At 52.8% G+C, this 17,611-nt stretch overlaps 7 protein-coding genes across 7 annotated transcripts; 3 read left to right on the plus strand and 4 right to left on the minus strand.

The window, feature by feature from the left end:
• Window positions 1–688: 688 nt before the first annotated feature.
• On the minus strand, window positions 689–3,513 carry NEUTE1DRAFT_133197 (tyrosine-protein phosphatase CDC14; the record flags this gene model as incomplete). Its single annotated transcript, XM_009857903.1, has 3 exons — window positions 689–2,875; window positions 2,937–3,239; window positions 3,456–3,513. 3 exons carry the CDS (start codon window positions 3,511–3,513, stop codon window positions 1,272–1,274), a joined length of 1,965 nt encoding a protein of 654 aa, XP_009856205.1.
• Window positions 3,514–3,653: 140 nt separating this feature from the next.
• Window positions 3,654–3,991, plus strand: NEUTE1DRAFT_118840 (uncharacterized protein; the record flags this gene model as incomplete). Its single annotated transcript, XM_009857904.1, has 1 exon — window positions 3,654–3,991. One exon carries the CDS (start codon window positions 3,719–3,721, stop codon window positions 3,899–3,901), a length of 183 nt encoding a protein of 60 aa, XP_009856206.1.
• Window positions 3,992–4,882: 891 nt separating this feature from the next.
• Window positions 4,883–5,412, plus strand: NEUTE1DRAFT_105548 (uncharacterized protein; the record flags this gene model as incomplete). The annotated part of the gene is made up of 2 exons (XM_009857905.1): window positions 4,883–4,914; window positions 5,127–5,412. The coding sequence occupies 2 exons, from the start codon at window positions 4,883–4,885 to the stop codon at window positions 5,410–5,412; spliced, it is 318 nt and encodes a 105-aa protein (XP_009856207.1).
• A 482-nt stretch (window positions 5,413–5,894) lies between these two features.
• NEUTE1DRAFT_72317 (uncharacterized protein) lies at window positions 5,895–7,596 on the minus strand (the record flags this gene model as incomplete). Its single annotated transcript, XM_009857906.1, has 2 exons — window positions 5,895–6,499; window positions 6,584–7,596. The coding sequence occupies 2 exons, from the start codon at window positions 7,594–7,596 to the stop codon at window positions 5,917–5,919; spliced, it is 1,596 nt and encodes a 531-aa protein (XP_009856208.1).
• A 1,046-nt stretch (window positions 7,597–8,642) lies between these two features.
• NEUTE1DRAFT_72320 (uncharacterized protein) lies at window positions 8,643–10,409 on the plus strand (the record flags this gene model as incomplete). The annotated part of the gene is made up of 1 exon (XM_009857907.1): window positions 8,643–10,409. One exon carries the CDS (start codon window positions 8,646–8,648, stop codon window positions 10,251–10,253), a length of 1,608 nt encoding a protein of 535 aa, XP_009856209.1.
• A 118-nt stretch (window positions 10,410–10,527) lies between these two features.
• NEUTE1DRAFT_126049 (uncharacterized protein) lies at window positions 10,528–12,405 on the minus strand (the record flags this gene model as incomplete). Its single annotated transcript, XM_009857908.1, has 2 exons — window positions 10,528–11,621; window positions 11,897–12,405. The coding sequence occupies 2 exons, from the start codon at window positions 12,403–12,405 to the stop codon at window positions 10,568–10,570; spliced, it is 1,563 nt and encodes a 520-aa protein (XP_009856210.1).
• Window positions 12,406–14,363: 1,958 nt separating this feature from the next.
• Window positions 14,364–16,321, minus strand: NEUTE1DRAFT_126050 (uncharacterized protein; the record flags this gene model as incomplete). Its single annotated transcript, XM_009857909.1, has 4 exons — window positions 14,364–14,878; window positions 14,943–15,606; window positions 15,677–16,120; window positions 16,216–16,321. 4 exons carry the CDS (start codon window positions 16,303–16,305, stop codon window positions 14,673–14,675), a joined length of 1,404 nt encoding a protein of 467 aa, XP_009856211.1.
• Between the last annotated feature and the right edge of the window lie 1,290 nt (window positions 16,322–17,611).

Genomic DNA, 17,611 nt, shown 5'->3' on the forward strand with positions numbered 1-17,611 from the left:
TCTCAGTCCTACTACCCATACAGACTTGCAGCCCTGGGTTAGCGGGATTGGCGTGCAGTAGTCTGGGGTGGGAGGAGGCAAAGGGAGCCGCGATGCACTCCTCGGCTCCGACTCGAAAGGAGCTGGGCTTAGCTGTTGATTCTCCGGTGCAGGTGTGCACTCATGGATGTCATGGAAAAGCTCCTACCAATTCAGTATTCCGTCGCTTGATGCTGCAGTGCCTGGGGGATTTGGGGTTGCTGAGATGATGATGTCAATAGTACTTACCTATCCTTACCCTGACCGTCCGGCAACCATAAGTAGAGCTAACATGTATTGTGGAGGTACGCTGCGGGCATGCAACCGAAAAATCGCTACCCCATTTATCACCATCGCCTTCTTCAGTTGTCCTTCGTGAGACAGCTACCGTAGACCGCGCGTGGAGAACTGGACTCAATATTGTATGCAGTACACTCACCTGACTGCACGGGTCAGAAGGTCACTCGCCGCAGACTTCCGACCCTGGATAAGGATCTCCAGCTGAGGACGACATCTCCGGAGGCGGCATGGGGCTTCTCGGCTATTCTGCACAGTAAGGAGAGGGGGAAGAGTACTTAGTCGGGACCATGGTGCTGCACTGCAATGATGGCTGGGAGTGAACATCAACCTAAGTATCATCAGGCTCGGATTTCACTGGAAGCCAGAATTGCAACTGAAAAGCCGTGATATTGTTCGAGTGCCAGGCGTCTAACCGATCTGATCTTATCCATGACTCCGTACAGCAGTACTCGAACACAGAAACTTCATCATCCATCGACGACGAATCGAAAAAGTAGTCCAAATCCCAAGTGCACCAGAGAAGTCATGCCAGGATACGACCCGGCTTAGAAAAAAAAAAGGAAATCACCTTTGTCTCCTCGCCCTCATTTCCATGCTCATACCCATGCGATATATATCGTAGTATCCTTCACAACCCAAGTATGACCTTGCAAACCAGAAGAAAACGCCTCCAAAGACAAAACCTCTATGCCAGAGAGGCCGTCATGCGTGAAAAAAATGAAGTGCTGATCATGCAAACGTGATGGTGAAAACAGTATGCTGCATCTCGCTCGCTGAATGCTCCAAGTTTGCTTGCTGCCACTGAGAAACCCAAGACTCCCAAAAGCATAACCCTATGCTCTTGAACGCACCTTTTCTTTTTGTATCTCAAATGAATCATGAAGCCAGTGAATCGGAGCTTTCGTTTGTAACTCATCAAGTGAAGTATAGTCTCTTGACTCATGAGAATGGGGTCACATCCCACTTATTTTACGCATTGCCGATACAGCGGCCGGACTGGTTGTCGAGTTCCCTATACTCCCAACTCGTCCACTCGTCTTTCGAACACCAGCTTCTCTGACGCTCCCAGGTGGATGGCGTTTCGCACTAGTGTTGCCTCGTATCTTGGTCAAAACTCCAGACGCGGAACTAGTGCGTGGAGCGTGGTCGTGGGCCTTGATTCGTGCTGCGGCAGTACCAATGTTCTCGATATCGTTCGATGCATCATTATCCATGACTTGATAAACAGTCGTTTTCGTGGTAGCGGTTTGGTGGGTGACAGACCGTTCGGGGGGTTGTCCTGGTGAAGTTGGAGCGGCAGACTGTCTTCGCCGAGATCTTCGAAGATTCCATTCCTCCTCTGAACTCGGCCCTCTGGAGCTCTTGTGAACTGTAATCACCTCGGTTGTCACTTCTGTCATGGGAACGGGTTCTTCCTCCACAGTGGTCTGAATAGGTCCCCGGCCATATCCTTTCTGGCGATCTACTGCGCCCCGCTGCGTCTTCCTTGGCTGTCCTGGCGTAGGTGCGGGGAGGTAATCCTCTTGTACGCCGATATGATTGTCACGCGCCGAGTCCCGATCGATCTCGCCTAGCGGTGTCCGAACTGATCCTCTGTTAGAGGGTGTGGACACGCCATTTTTGCTAGAGCTACGACCAAGACTCGTCTTCGACACGGCACGGATAGGGGTGCTGGGATGCGCTGTCCCGTTAGCCTGAGCGGCGGCGGCGGCGGCGGCTGCGATTTCTTTGCGCAGCCTCCGCTCAACCCGCTCCTCGATCCACCACTCCCGGAAGATGCCCTGGTTCAGATGTAACCAATGCTGCTGAGGCCCTACGACCATGCCTGGGCGCATGAAGCGCATGTAGGCAATGACCTCGTTTGCTGTAAATCCATGTCGGTAGATCAGGTAGGCGCCGATGAGGCAGCCTGTTCGGCCGAGACCAGCTTTGCAATGAACAGCAATGCCCTTCTTCCTAGAGATGGTTTCATGGGCCATGCGGATGAATTTCCGTACGGTCGAAAGGGTAGGACATGTTCCGTCCTCAAAGATCATGTCGATGTGGTTGATTCCTAGGGCTTCGAAGTACGAGGGATTGTAGAGCTGCGAGTTCAGCCTGACGACAAGGCCGATGTCTCGCTCCGAGAAATGCCTGAGAACATTTTTGAAGGGCTGCGGCAGCGTAGGATGTGCGTCGACGGCGGCTAGGGTCTTTGGCAGAAGTGACCACTGCTCGGTCCCCTCGGGGGTGGGAGCAACCGGGGTATGCTGAGGAGAGGCAAATGCCAGGAAGTTGGGTGTAATCCAGTTGAAGTCGCCGTGCTCAACTCTCTCAAACTTTTCGTACTCGTCAAGGTCGAATGTCTCCAACACGCAGCAGCCTTCCTCCTTGGCCTTCCAAACGCCGTACACAACGTCCTGAACCGTGATGCCGTAGTCGGCCTGGCTGTAGCCGGCGTCTCTGAACGGCATTAGAGGGGGGTCGACCTGGGCGACCGGCGCCAGAGCCAGATGCGGAGGCCACGATTGGATCAAAACCATGTAGCAAGCTAGTAGACAAGAGGCATTGGCACGACCTGAGGTAACATTGGTCAGCGATCATTGCTAATCTCGAGGAGGCGGACTTAGGTGACCTACTGCGTGGGTCGGCCCTGCTCCAGAACACTACCGGCCTGTCTTTGTTTTCCTTGGCCCCAAGAATTTCGTGGAACTGCAGGGCGAAGCGGTAAAGGTGGCCGATGTGGAACGGGCCAAAATCGTGGTGGAAGGCATTATATAGAAGAGTATCGTCGACAGTGAAGTAGTATGGCTTCTTACGCTCCGCGACCTGGTCGATTGTTCGTTGAGAGCGCTTGCGCGGGGACCGTGGTTCAGGATCTGGGTAGGGAAACAAGGTATGCTCGGTAGGAGGTTCAGAGTAAGATGCGAGGTACAATCGGTCTGTAAAGGTTAGTATACTGTAAGGCAATTGCTGATATTGTAGAGGATATTCAAAGGTGCACATATTGGGACGGGCAGCTCCGTTGCGGAGCGGTGAACATGGGATGCGGGTGGATCATAAACATGGAGTTTTCGGACAACGGAGCCAGAAGCAAGACAAAAAAGTGTAACTTCGACTAAGAGGACCGGAGCGGCGCACAAATAATTTACACGTACCGGGAATGTACTCGATGATTTGCCCCAGATTGCTGGAGTGTCTGGAGGAAGGAGCCATGGCGTCGTGGCCTGGGAGGCTCAAAGTCGACTGTTTATGTCGAGAGAGCGATTGGCGTTGCGACAATGCGCAGGCGCGGGCATGTACGGGGATACTTAGTGATGCTGTGCAATGCAGTGAGCTATAGGGCGGCGGGAGCGAAGGATGTTAAACTCCAATTCGATGTTTTGTCGTTTGAGGGCTGCACTTTAGGTCGGCCAAAATTATGGTCGGATTGATTGACGGGAAGAAGGTGAGGTCGAGATCGCAGATCGTTTGCGAGCGATTGTGTGCCAACAAGGGAAAACCAAGCAGCCAAGCTGGGCTAGGTAGGTATACCGCGAGGCAAGGGACTGTGTACTGCACTGCAGGTGCGGGGTGGGATGAAAGGGCCAAAAGCAAGAGCTAAAGCCTCCAAAGAAGGACAAGAGGACACCGGCTGCGAGAATGCAATTCTTGTAAAGAACGAAGGCACCGGAGGCAGGAGAATTGAAGAAACAAAGGAGTGGGCAACTCGATGATGATGTGCGAGAGGAGGTCAGAAAAGACCGGTGGGTATGAGCTGGTTGCGGAGAACAGGTTTTGTAGCAGGTACGGCCTTTACCGGTACTTACCAAGAGCGGTGTTTTTGCTGGCAAGGTTGTATGTCGTGTGTGTATTGTCATTGGCAGGGACCCTGGCGAACTGGAGAATAGCGAGACCTTCACCTCACCTTCCATGCAGAGACCGCCTCGAAGTCGCAACTGATCTTGCCCGACCGCTCTGCCTGCGCCCGGGGTTTAGCGTGGGCCAGCGAAGAATTCGGGGGGCTTGGTATCTTCCAAAACAATTCACCGCCCAATAAGCGCGTTTAAAGCTCCATCTCACCCGCCGTTGTCCTGACAACCTTCTCTCTTGGCATCCGCAGTCGCGCCTGGACCAGTAACATCCAATCACTTCGCTCTGACGGGAGATCCCCCCCAGAGCTCCACTTTCCAGCTGAGGTAGAGAGGGAGGTGTTGCCGGAGCTTGTCCTTTTTCTGTAAAGCCGCCATGATGCCTTTGCGCCCAGCACACGGCAACAACCGAATATCGAAATTCGCTCCCTGTTCACTCAGCCAGCCTGCCGCCTACGACCTTGCGATAACTGTGGACGATAGTAACATCACTGCGGAATTGCCAGTGTGAGATACAGTTTGAGGTTCCTACAGAGTTCCCTACAAGGGCCTGTTATCGGTCATCACAGCCCAGGCACACTCGCGGCGGTTGGAATTCGACATTCGTCATCGGGTAGCGCTTACCACACAAACTCCCCTGACAACCGTTAAACGAGTGCCAGTTTGAAACCCTTTGGTTCGCGACAACATATTTTTTGCAAGTGTTTACTACGGGGTTATTAAAGACCGCAACCATGGCAACCGACGATAACTTCCCCTGCTCGCTGTAGGTCATTGGTTTTAGATTGTTATCTCATTCCTTGCTTGATCTGTTTTGAGCGTTTATCTAATTTTCTATTCACATTTTATTTTTATTTTTATTTTATTTCAATTTTTCAGTTTGTACCATTCGTCTCATAACATTATCGTCACATCCTTGCTTCACTCAAACTCTGCATACCTTTCAAGATAATCGACACTAACACAGCAACCGACAAGAACACTTCGAGTGCCCTTCCCTGATGCTCGGTTAGCTTCTGTTGCCCTCCAGGCTTTGAGAGTGGACAAGGAGCTCTCCGGCCTCGTGAAGCGGGAACTCTCGACCGTTGCGTCTCCTGGCAGCGAAGACGCTGGGGAGACGGTCCTGCAAGTCGACTACAAGGCGACCACAAACCGCATGCTCCGCGTTGCCGTGAATTCCTTCATGGACAGCCTGTCGTTGGTGTTGGAGGTGCAGGAGGAGATGGATGTGGATGTCATTGAGTCTGAGAAAGCCAGCATCTGAGGGCTGCTTGTGTCGAGACTCTTGCGGGTTTATTCCTGCTACAGCAGACTCAATTCGCCCACTCTCCGCCCACTCTCATCTGAGGCCATAGATGACGCGACAGACATGGCGCCATGCCTCCGGACACTGAGCGGTTAGCAGGTAGAGGCAACAATGGTGGTTGATCACTGTCTGTACGTATGCCTATCTCCTCGGGTATGGGGTGTTCCTACGACGGTTTGTCGGGACCTGCCATTTGGACTTGCTGTCTCTGAGCATCACATGACAATCCGCACCTGCTTCGAGTAGGCGTGTCCTCTGTTCATAGACAGGCAGGTAAAGATACGAATCAAGATAGTCACCAAAACAACGTAAAAAAGTTTCAAAGACATATCTATCCCTGCATTCAACCCTTAGCAGCGTTCGAATCATGGAATAAAGCTAGGTAAATGGGGTATCTGGTTTTGAGTGTGCTCTTACTTTCCTTGAAACAGTGGTCAGGTATCAGTCAACCTGTGCGCGATGCTATAGGTCATCGTCACCCATGGCCTCGTTGATCTCAATTCCTCTGCCATTGCCATGACCATTTGTCCCATCGATCGCGCTGATGCCGTTCGGCTTGTCAAATTTTAATCGGCGGTCATGCTTTTTCCTCCGCACATTCTTGTAAACCTTGATGGTGCAATCCTGCCCAGAACTCACCATGGTGTCGCCGTTGACATCCACCCAGAAACAGACCCCCTCGTGGGCCTTCTCGATACGCTGTACGATTTGCTTGGTCACCACATCCCACATTACAATATCTCCGTCTTCACTGGCTGACACGACAAATGGCTTGCCCATATTACCATGCCGGTAGTCATCCTGTGTATCCTTGTTGTCGATCACCACGCCAAAACCTCCGCCTATCGAAAAGCCGCTGTTTTTGTGGCCTTGGTATGTCTTCTTGACAGTTCCGGATACATAGTCCCAAAGACGAATGCTGTTATCGAGGTTGAAGGCGAGTACGAAGCGGCCGTTCGGGCTGAAACAAACATTGGTGACGGCGGGATTGTCCTCGTGGACGAGCGTTCGGAGACATTGGCCGGTGGAGGTATCCCATATGCGACTGTGAACACAGAAAAATTAGTAACCATACACCATGAAGCCTGTTTTTTTTTTTGTTTTTTGTTTCGGGTAGGGGAAAGCATACATGAGTCCATCCGTAGAGCAACTGACAACCAGTGTCCCATCACAGCAAAAGCCGATGCCGCTCACTGGGTCACTGTGAGCGGGCAAGCTTCGCATCAACCGACCAGCTCGCACATCCCACAGAAATACGGCCTCGTCATAACTCCCGCTGGCCAGAATATTCCCTTTTGGCGAAAAGGCGAGGCAGTAAACATAGTTGTGATGTCCCAGTAGCGGGCCCATTCCTGTTCTACCTCCGCGTGCTGTCCTAGCAAGCTGGCTGCCGCCTCTAATGTACTCTCGTGGTCCTTGGCCACGGTTGCTTTCATCCCCACAAGCGTGGGCGGGACTGGCGGTCACCCGGTCCCAGAGGCGGATGGCCTTGTCATCTGAACCGGTAGCCAAAGTGTTGCTGTCCGGTGCCCATGCCAGGCATGAGACTCCGGCCATGTGACCTATGAGGGTATCGAGGTTGTTGCCCGTGGTGGCGTCCCAGATCTTGACGCTACCGTCGGCGGAGGCGGAGGCGATCCATTTTCCGTCTGGGGATATTCGAACCTGGCTGATGGCAGCAGTATGGCCGCTCAGCTCTAAGCGGGGTCGATAATTTGGTCGAAGCTGTTCGGCATGTGACTTGGAGGGACGGCGGCCTTGGAAGCGAGAAGGCGATTCGGAACGAGAGCGGTCGCGTATCGAGCTTGATCGGGACCGTGACCGCGTGCGCGATCGAGAGCGAGGAGATCGGGATCGGGTTATAGAGCGCGAGTACGAGCGGCTCCTCGAGCGCGATGAGGTTCTGGACCGCGATTCGCGAGAGCTAGTTGATGACCTGGAGCGGTATCGCCGTTGTTGTTCGTCTTCGTCAGAACGGGGACTGGTGCTTCTGGTTCTACTCCTCCCACTTCTGCTTCTGCTTCGACTTGCGCTTGCATCCCTGGTCCGGTTTGGGCTTGTAGGGAGACGGTCGCGGTGCGCCAACGGCCTGTGGGCACGAGATCGACCTTGGTATTCTGTTGTGTCTTCGTCGCGGTTCATGTCTTCGGCGGGTGAACTATATCGCGGCATCGAATTGGCGTCGTCGTCTGGAAGTCTACGGCGTTTGGGGTGAGGCGGCTCAGCAGCTGTGCCTGCGGGGGAAGCCCGGGCTTTGGGCATGTCGTGGGGAAGCTTTGCTTGGAAAGATGCCGTGCTGTCTAAGGGCGAAGGACGCGGACCTAGCTATTGATAGATGATGGAAGTCTGAGCTCGTGGGAACGCCAAGGTAATAGTAAAAGATAGAATATGTGGTTATAGATTCGTTTGTCGGGTTCTGTTGGCATCAGTCGGAGAGTGGAAGAAAGCTGAAAGTGGAAGTGGATGCGCGCGCACGCCAAGGTACCTTACCCGACTGTTTTGGAGGTGTAGGGGCGTGGGGCGGGCCACAAGTTCACTTGTTATCAGAGTCCATATGCAAACCAAAGCCAACGGCGGGGCCTTTGTTACCATTCATAACCATGAATGAAAAGTTATTAAATTTGCTAGGTACAACTTGATGAGAGGAGCATGTTTCTTTGCCCAGATTGCAAGTTCGAAGTTTCTGTTTCTTTCATGTCCTCTGCTCTGAGATCCACCAAAGTCTGGATGTTCTTTTACGCATGAGTCCGTATCACAGGTACACTAATAAGGTCATCTGTGTACATAATTGGTCAATCCGTCGGCTGGAGCCGTCGTTGAAGTTCCCGGGCCGGTCTTGATCTCTCAAAGATTGTGGAGAGCCTCCACACCAACTCGGCAATATGTACGCCAAACCTAGAAGGGTTTAGTTGGGCGTGTTCGAGGATCGAGAGATAGCCGCCGTGACCGTAACTTGGAAGGCGAGTGCACTTTGATTGTTTTCCGGGTCCAGTCTAACTAACACTCTGTATCATTATTGAAGAGCTTTGCTGACTTTCACTCATTCCTTGTGGTGCATCCGTGTGGGCGTATGATGAAGTTGCGGCTCCTCATTTGACATGCCATCTGACACCTCCTCTACTGATAAGAACACATCAACCACATCAGACGACGACTTTGCTCATCAAGAACCATACGAACCCTCAGTCACGATGGCCGAGTTGCCCACCGAAATCTCCATCGTGACGCTCAACTGCTGGGGCTTGAAATACATATCCAAGCTTCGTCGCGAGCGTCTTACAGAAATCGGCCGCCAGCTCGCCATCGCTGACCCGCAGCCCCAGATAGTTGCGCTTCAGGAGTGTTTCTGCCACGAGGACTACCTAACCATCCGGCGCGAAACCCGCTACATCCTGCCATATGGCAAGTTCTACTTTGCCGGCGCCTTTGGCGGCGGTCTGGCCATCTTGTCCAAGTGGCCGATTGAGGAGAGCACCATGTTCCGCTACCCGTTAAACGGACGACCCACAGCTTTTTGGCGCGGCGACTGGTATGTTGGAAAGGGCGTTGCGTGTGCAAAGATCCGGTACGGCCCGGGGCCAAAACACATTATCGAGGTCTTCAACACACACACTCACGCCCCTTACGAATCCGGCCCCAAAGACTCATACATCTGCCACCGCACCTCTCAGTCCTGGGAGATCTCCAAACTCCTCCGCGGCGCCGCCGAGCGGGGCCACCTCGTCCTCGGCCTGGGCGATTTTAACATGCTTCCCCTGTCCCTCGAGCACCAAATCGTCACCTCTCATGCGCCTGTGCAGGACGTCTGGCGCGTTCTCCATCCTGACAGTTCCGTCGGCCCAGCCTACCACCATGCTGAAAAGGCTCGGGGGCGGGCCGTCCCCACAGCCGAGTTCAACATCCTCGAGAACTGCGCCACCTCCGACGGGCCGTTCAACACGTGGCGCTGGCTGCCCAAGCAGCAGAAGCGGCTAGGTATCGGCAAGCCGGTGGTGACTGTCGACCCGAGCACGCCGGACCTGCGCGGAAAACGGCTAGATTACATCTTTGCTGGGGCTGGGGACGTGGCGGCTAATGGCGGGGGATGGGTGGTCAAGCGTGCGGCGGTTGGGATGATGATGCGGCATCCAGAGCTGGGGTGTTCGTTGAGTGATCACTTTGCTGTTGAGGCGACGCTCAAGTTTGTTCCTTTAAAACAGCAGCGTGATGAAAACAACAACAACAGCCCTTTTAGCAACAGTCATCAAACCATCAAACCAACCACCACCCTCCTTAATGACGCCGACAACCATCTCATTCAAACGGGCACCTGCCTCCAGGAACCATCATCTCAAGGTACCAGTATCGCCGAGGCCGATGCCGACACCGACACCGACGACAACCCCACCTACACAAAACAGCTCCTTGCCTTCAACTCCCCACCACCTCGCCTACCGCCCAGCGGCTACGACCAAATTCTCAGTCTAATCCACAAGTACGTAGCCCGCGAGCAGTCGCAGCTCAAGTGGCGAGCGTACCACTTCTTTTCATGGCTGGGAGTTTCGATCGGGTGTCTCATCGCGGTATGGTTCGTCCCACGCAACTTTGTTGCCTTCATCCTCATGCTCGTCAGCACGCTGGGCTTGGTGGGCGGTACGCTAGACGGTCTGATGTCGCTTTTGTTTTTCAGGAGCGAGTTGCGGGCGCTGAAGGAGTATGAGTTCGAGATTTTGACGGCCAAGGCGCTGGCGGAGGGCAAGACGCCTGTCGTACAGCAGGCTGGCACTGGGGAAGATATTGATGCCGGCAAGCAATGGTGACGGTTTCTGAGCCGGTGCGGCAATGCTGGCTACCAACAACTCCCAATGGATGAGTTCGAGCATCTTCATTGAACGTCAATCACTAGGGGAGCAGAAAGCAAGCGGCTCCCCAGCAAGCAAGTTAGAATAACTACTAATGCTAATACTCTGTATTTCTATTTCTCTGACTTCGCACTTCTATTGGATATTCAGTTACGCAGTGTTACTAAAAAAGCAAAACCTACCATGGCGTCTGATACTCGCGTTCACCAACTCTACATCTCCCACTCTCCCCCGGCTGATCACTCAGTCTTCTGAACAAATCGTCATCCAAGCTAGAGCCAGCTCAGTCTTCCTTTGCGCAAAGCTTTCACAGCAGCGGCGCGATCCTCTTCCCACTCATAGCCAACATGATTCACATGGACACTTTCGGTATAACCACCGCTACCGCCAAATGCAACACCGTCAGCATCGAATGTGCCATCTTCGCCCCTGGGATTCCCATCGCTCGCAAAGGAACCAACGTTGGGCCAAATCCGTTCCAAGCCCTTTCTCACGGCCCCGTTACCGTCGTGGTTCATCCGTCGCCAAGTGTAGCCCATAAAGGCGGTCCTCTTCCTCACATCCATGACCACTGCCTTGGTGTTCTTGTCCCTCAACAGCTTGTCCCTGGGCCTCTTTCGATCTTTCTTTCCATAGACCCGCACATACTGTTTCAACATCTCCCGATCTTCCGAAGCCAGATCGGCAAACCTTTCATCAATTTGCGAGTCAAGATTGTGTAGGCGATTTCTGTCATACGGGGTTGCAATGGCCGTGAGAGCCCACTTCTCAACATCACGTCTGAAGCCTTGAAGAGCTTGCTTAGCCACAGAAGTCGTTTTATGTTTGGGGTTGGGGGGACGGCTGCCTATACTAAGGTCCTTGAGAGATCCAAGCATAGAGGGTGTTGTTGGACTGATGGGACTTGAGCTTCCGTATGGGTCTGAAATGACCGGAGAGCTAAGATTTGTCGGTGAGGGATCCTCAGGCTCTGATTCCTCGCTGCTGTTGCTCCAATCGCTGATAGGATCCTCGTCGTCGAAATAATGAGTATCATCAGGGCCTCGTAGATGCGGTATGTATGGGGGATCAATCTCATGCAGCCTTTCCCAAGGAACTCCCCTGAACCACCTGTGCGCCTTGATGTCTTCAGCATCGTAAGGAAATACATAACGGCCGGCGAAGTCTCGTGGAGCTGCCGACTCGGGCTGCTGCTTCCGGTGATGGCCATAAGAACTCGTCCCTATACTGGGTCCTCCTGTGGTTCCTAGATTGGCTGATTGGGCGGTCATAGACATGTTGATGAGATCTTTGAAGCGATAGCGTTTAGAGCAGAGCCTGTTCTCTCTGTTGTCTATAAGCGACGTGATCAATTGCTGACATCTAGCAGAGACAGCAGGTTGACGTGGAAAATGGAATGTCTCCTTGTATCTCTTTTAAGGTGAAATGCAGTCAGTGATTGCAACTTTGCCACGCTGGGTACCTGTACGGAGGATATGGGGGGTTCCAAATAACTTACGAGAATGTTCTGCTTCGTCATATGTCTACCGGCATCGGAAATAAACGGCGTACGACCGTAGAGACATTCGAAAAGAATAATGCCGATACTCCACTAATCACACCGAGCATCGTACTTCTTCCCTTCAATGACTTCTGGCGCCATATACTGGCTAGTGCCGACAACACTCATAGCAGAAGTGCGGTTGCCGCATCGATTACGCCAGCTTAGAAGGGGCTCTCCATCATCTGTAATTTTTTTCTCGTGCTTGTCGATCCCCGTCATAATACCGCTTGCCCATTTCATTGTGGCCTGCAGACTGCGACCTTCGGCCTTGTCTTGGTCATCACCCTCGATGTGGATGCCCAACTTGTTGAGCAAGCTATATCGGTGACAGTTGAAGTATGAGGCGTCATGCGACCAGTGACCGTCGAATGCCAGCCCGAAGTCACTGATCTTCAGATGACCTGAGGCAGAGATGAGAAAATTGTCCGGCTTGATATCTCGATGAATGATCTTGAGCGCATGTGCCGCCTCGACACATAGTATCATTTCGGCAACGTAGAATCGTGCTACAGACTCGTGTAGGATGTTCTCCCGAATCAAAAGTCCGAGAAAATCACCACCCGGCATATACTCCATGACAAGATAGAGATTGGCAGCGTCCTGGAAGCTTGCGATGAGTGGTACAATCCTACGGCCTAGTCAGTATCGGCTGAAATTTCAGGATGCTACTTGAAGCACAAACCATTTTGAGCCTTCAGATGCAACAAGAAAGTCCCTTTCGGCTTTCAGATGACCCTCTTGGCTAGTCCGAAGCATGTCTGACTTTCGTATAACCTTCATGGCGTATACCTGCTTACTGCTAGCTTCGGACCAACTTTCAGAGCGGCCATTGGGACCTTCATCACGATATTGGGATTTTTCCCGAACGAGTCGTACCACCCCAAAGCTGCCTTTACCCAGAATCTTCAAAACATCCCAATCCTGTTCAAGGCTGGCTTCAGGGGCACCCCGTTGCGCTGCGAGTGCGAGGGTACTGCGGGCTTTCAGTACGCGAGTCTTGCGTAGATGCTCGCTTTCTCGACGGAAAAAATCCGCACGCACAGCTTTTATCTCCGAAGGGCTCACTTTACCATCCAACGCACCGCAGTTGATCAGATGTGTCTCAAGCAAATGAAGACGGATAGACCGCGGGCTGGGCCCGGGATTCAGCAGCTCATCGAAGTAAGTTTCAAGGTAAATCTTGGCCGCGGCTGCCCGCTCGACAGTCAGTACGCTAGGAGACGCTTGATCTAGAGCAGTCTCTTGAATCGTAGTGAGATTGCTTTCAGGACTAGAGAGTGTATTGACGCCGCGGCGGTTGGCATGCGCACAATTCAGGACAGGGTGCTGATGACGTTGTAGATGCTTCTTCTCAGAAGCCCTTGTACTAACACTTTTAAGGCAAGAATTGCCGGGGGGTGATGAATAGAATCTGGAATCTAAGGAGCTCTGAGCGGTCGAGATCTCGGGAGACATACTTGGGTTGCTGTTGCTATTCGTATAACTGTTCTTGCTGGATTCAGTATCCACGTCTCCTGTAATTGGTGATGCCGGCGGGGACTGAGGAAACTGTAGCAAAGTGGTCCTGTTGTCGTCTGCTGATTGGAATGCGTGGTTTACTGGGATTCGTCCCTTCGAATGTTTTCGATGAATGATTGTCGGTTCTGCTACTGCACGAAAAAGTGCTCCGGACATTTTGCCTATGCGCCGTGAAAGGGTCGTCGTCCTGGGTCTTGATAGGTCGAAGGTCAGTGACCTAATCTCGTTATTGGAGACTGCTTTTTCTGTTTCAGAGACTGATCAGTATTTTCTTCTGTATCGGGGCAAACAGATAGCAATGATACATTCTCATTCAACTGACCGTTGTGGGTGAGTGCTTTTAAAGCCAGACCAAGCCTTGACCTGTGCCAGTGAGATCTCGATGGGCGATGGGCACCTTGACTGGGTGAAGAAGAAGCGAGAGACGACCTATGCGAGCAGTCGCCAGGCCTAGTTGGATGATAAACCGGGATGGTGGTACCCAAATGACTTGATGTCTGAGAAGAGCTCCTCTTCATGTCTCAAGCTCGGTCCCGTCCATTGAATGGTAGAAACCGTTACGGCGTCTAAGTTGGTCGATCGTAACGCACGAGGCCTAGTTTGGCGGCAGTCGGGAGTCGCGGCGGGTATGATGATATTGAAAGATACAATGATGATACCTAGTGGGAGAGATGGAAACAGAGCGGGGAGGTGGGAAGATGTGGATGGATTTTGTCTTGGTGTTGAAATACGACAAGGTGCAGTGAGAGAGAGGACAACTCGGAGTAAGGCAGCTCCATCCATACCTATGCATCACCTGAACTACCCATTAGATGCGCCTCCCTTGCCCCAAGTCAACAACACTTACCTCTTGAGGCACAGACAGGGCAGGTACGACTACGATTCTGAAGAAAGCCTCAGTGTTTGTAGCCAACTGTCACGCTTTCCTGAAAGTTGTTACCGTCCGTCAATCAAAGACATTTTCCTCGACATCTTGAAACATCCAAGTTTGCTGAGTCCGAGTCGAGTGTAGGTAACGCAGAAATGTTGCGCCTTTGCAATTGATAGACGCAGTATAGAGTATATCGTGCCCCATGAACGATGTACAACCCAAAGTACAAAAAAAAATCCAGACCCAATACTTTTGACATTATGCTGTTGAAATGACATTCCCATTTCCTTGACCAAACCCAACATGAGCGCAAGGAAATATGTGCTGACCAAAGAAATCCCAAGACTTGCTAGCCATAGAACACGAAAGGTTGTGAATGACAACCGCCATAGAAATCGCGACGCTAGCCAAAGCCTTCCTACCCCACGCTTCGAAAGGTCACAATCTACTTGATCTCAAGGAGCTTGACGTCGAAGATCAAAGTGCTGTTGGGGGGGATGCCGGGAAGGGCACGGCTGCCGTAGGCAAGGTGCGCGGGGATGGTGAGACGACGCTCACCACCAACAGCCATGCCAGCAACACCGATGTCCCAACCCTTGATCACCTCACCCTTGCCGAGCTTGAAGGAGAACGGGGCACCCTTCTTGTTGGCTGTATTGAATATTAGTCTCTAGTCGATACTGTGGGAGTGATGATATGGAAAAGTGAGACTTACAATCGAAGACCTTGCCGTTCTGGAGCTTTCCGATGTAGCGCATGCCAACACGGTCACCGTTCTTGGCGGCACGGCCGGAACCAACCTTCCTGTCATCAATGGTGACGCCCTGGACAACCTTGACGGTAGAGGTAGGCTTCTTGTTCTCAAGCTTGTCCTTGGCAGGGCCAGTAGGGCCCTGCTCGAGATTCTTGGCGAACTGGACCTTCTTGTCGGACTTGGTCTCCTTCTTAGGCTCCTCCTTCTTGGCCTCCTCAACCTTCTGCTTCTTCTGTTGCTTCTTGCTGAGCTTCTTGTCGTCCTTGGAGATCATGGCATCGAGACCCTCGGCATCGTCCTCGGCGGGGCGCTTCTTGCCCTTCTTGCTGGTGTCGACAAGCTTGGGAGCCTCCTCCTCCTCATCTTCCGAGGTGATCTCCTTGACACGGGGGGTGCCGTCGAGCTCGTCGAGCTCGTCGCTCATATCGTCGGAATCGTCATCCTCGCCACCAAGGGGAAAGTCGTAATCCTCGTCGTCGGACTCATCCTCATCATCCTCGCTGTCCTCCTCGTCATCCTCGGGAACAACGAAGTTACCGGTGAGATAGACAGAGTGGGTACCCTGGACGCAGAAAAAGACCTTCTCGCCCTCGCCGATGGTGATGTTGATGGGCTGCTGGTAGTTCTGTATATGGAAAATCAGGTTAGCTCCAAGAACTCAAAAATGCGTTCACCGAGTGGAAGGGGCTTCTTACGCGCTCAGTGTCAAGGGTGCAGACAACGTAGTCCTCAAGCTGGAGGTCATCATCGCCGCAGCAGTCGCTCTCCTCGTCGCTCTCCTCCTCGTCGGACTCGCTGGCCTTGCCCTTGCCCTTGCCCTTCTTGCCGTTGGGCTTGGCATCCTCCATCTCCTCATCAGACTCCTCCTGGGTAGCAGCCATAAGCTTCTTGATGGCAGCCTCCTGCTTGGCCTTCTTGGACTTGGAAGGGTCGCTGGGACCACCGTTGGCCTCGTCGTCAGAGTCGCCGCCGCCGAGGAGGGACTGGAGGTACTCATCCTCCTCCTCATCATCGTCGTCATGGTCGTGGCCAGTGGCCTTGATGATCTTCAGGGTCGAGCGGGGAAGCGCGGGAATGTTGCCTTGGCCGTCAGCCTCAGGAGCCTTGGTGGGATCGAGGGCAGCCATGGTGATGTGAATCTGGAATTCATGTCGTTAGCTCCGTGTAACCCAGTCCAGTGGAGCGCCATTGCCTGCGACCGAGAGGCCAAAGGCTCCGAAAAGTGTGCACTTACGATAGCAGGGAACTCAGAGGCGGCGGGAATGAGGATCTCGCCAGGAGGAACCTCCAAGCCAAAAACGGCGACAGGCATAAGGGGGGCCATTGTGAAGATTGGGTGGTGCTTTGCGCCGGGGTATCAAAAAGTCTAGATTTTAAAGAAAACTAAAGGGACAGGAACTCGAAGTCGTCGTCGGAAGTATACACTTCTAAGATTGAAAGAAGATGAATGGGCTGGGTAGAAAAAGTCTGAAGATGGATGCGACCAGTTTGAGTTGGGAAAAGCAGAGAATGCGATCGAGGACGAGGGCAGTCGACAGGAAAAGTTCAGGCGAACTGCACTTGGAATCCAGAAAAATTTCGGCACCCCACCGTCTGTACCGTCTGTTAGCGATAAGACTTCCTTATCGGATTACTGCCACTCTCCCGCTCCCCAGGCCAAGCTAGCAAGGGTATGTCGGTCAATGCAGGCCGGTCTGCTAACAAAAGCGGGGAAAAGCTCGACAAGCTCCGCGCTAACGTCGTGCGCGGACGCTTGATGTGCCTAGAGCTGGCATGGGAACCTTGCGACGACGGGAATTTCAAACTGCAACTCGTCATCACCGACTCGAGGTTTGAAGGTGGTCGCCGCGGGACTGCCATCTTTTGCCATCTGCAGGATTGATTGGTGCCAGAGCAAAGTGCATCAGGTGCGAGGTATAAGAATGAACACCATGCACCACAGGTACTTGTCTGGAGTCTCCCGGCGTTGCCATCCGACATCACATCGGTCCCCCAGGCTCACGGTTCACTCCACCTGAGTGAAAGGATTCATCAACGAAAGCATTAAAAGGGATTCAAAGCAAGATTAGGTAAAACTCTGACTGAACCTTCAGGCACACCTTGATAACCCAGCATGCCACAGTCATCCCATCATCAACGCAATAGTCTCTAGAGCTTGTCTCGATCTTCATGTCTCTGCGGCCTCTCATCCACCTTAACGAGCTTCAATTCCGACTTAGCCACTGGGCCCGGGAAGTGACAGCTCTACCTCGCGTAAGCCGCAACGAGATCATTGTCGTTGGTTACGCCTTCTATAGGATTCATCGAATGTCAGCCCAGTCTTCTGGGGCTAGTCAGGAAGGGATGAAAACAAACCACTAAGCCAGAGATTTCCATCCCCCACCCACCTCAACTTCTCCGCCACCCGAATAACGTCCTGGTCCTCGAATCTCGTCCGCAGATCTCCCTGCAACCCTCACGGTCCACAGGCTTTCTTGCTTTTGAGGATCCCGGCCGCACTGTAGAGGTAGATGGCTGAGCAGATGCTTAGAATGTCTATCATTTTCGTCTGGGCATTACTGGTGTTGTTCGCATGCCCTGCCAGCCACGACAGAGCGGCTGGGTCCTCTTCGAGATCAAGCTAAGGATTC

Source organism: Neurospora tetrasperma (genome assembly GCF_000213175.1).
Source record: "Neurospora tetrasperma FGSC 2508 unplaced genomic scaffold NEUTE1scaffold_81, whole genome shotgun sequence".
In the NCBI taxonomy this organism is placed as follows: domain Eukaryota; kingdom Fungi; phylum Ascomycota; class Sordariomycetes; order Sordariales; family Sordariaceae; genus Neurospora; species Neurospora tetrasperma.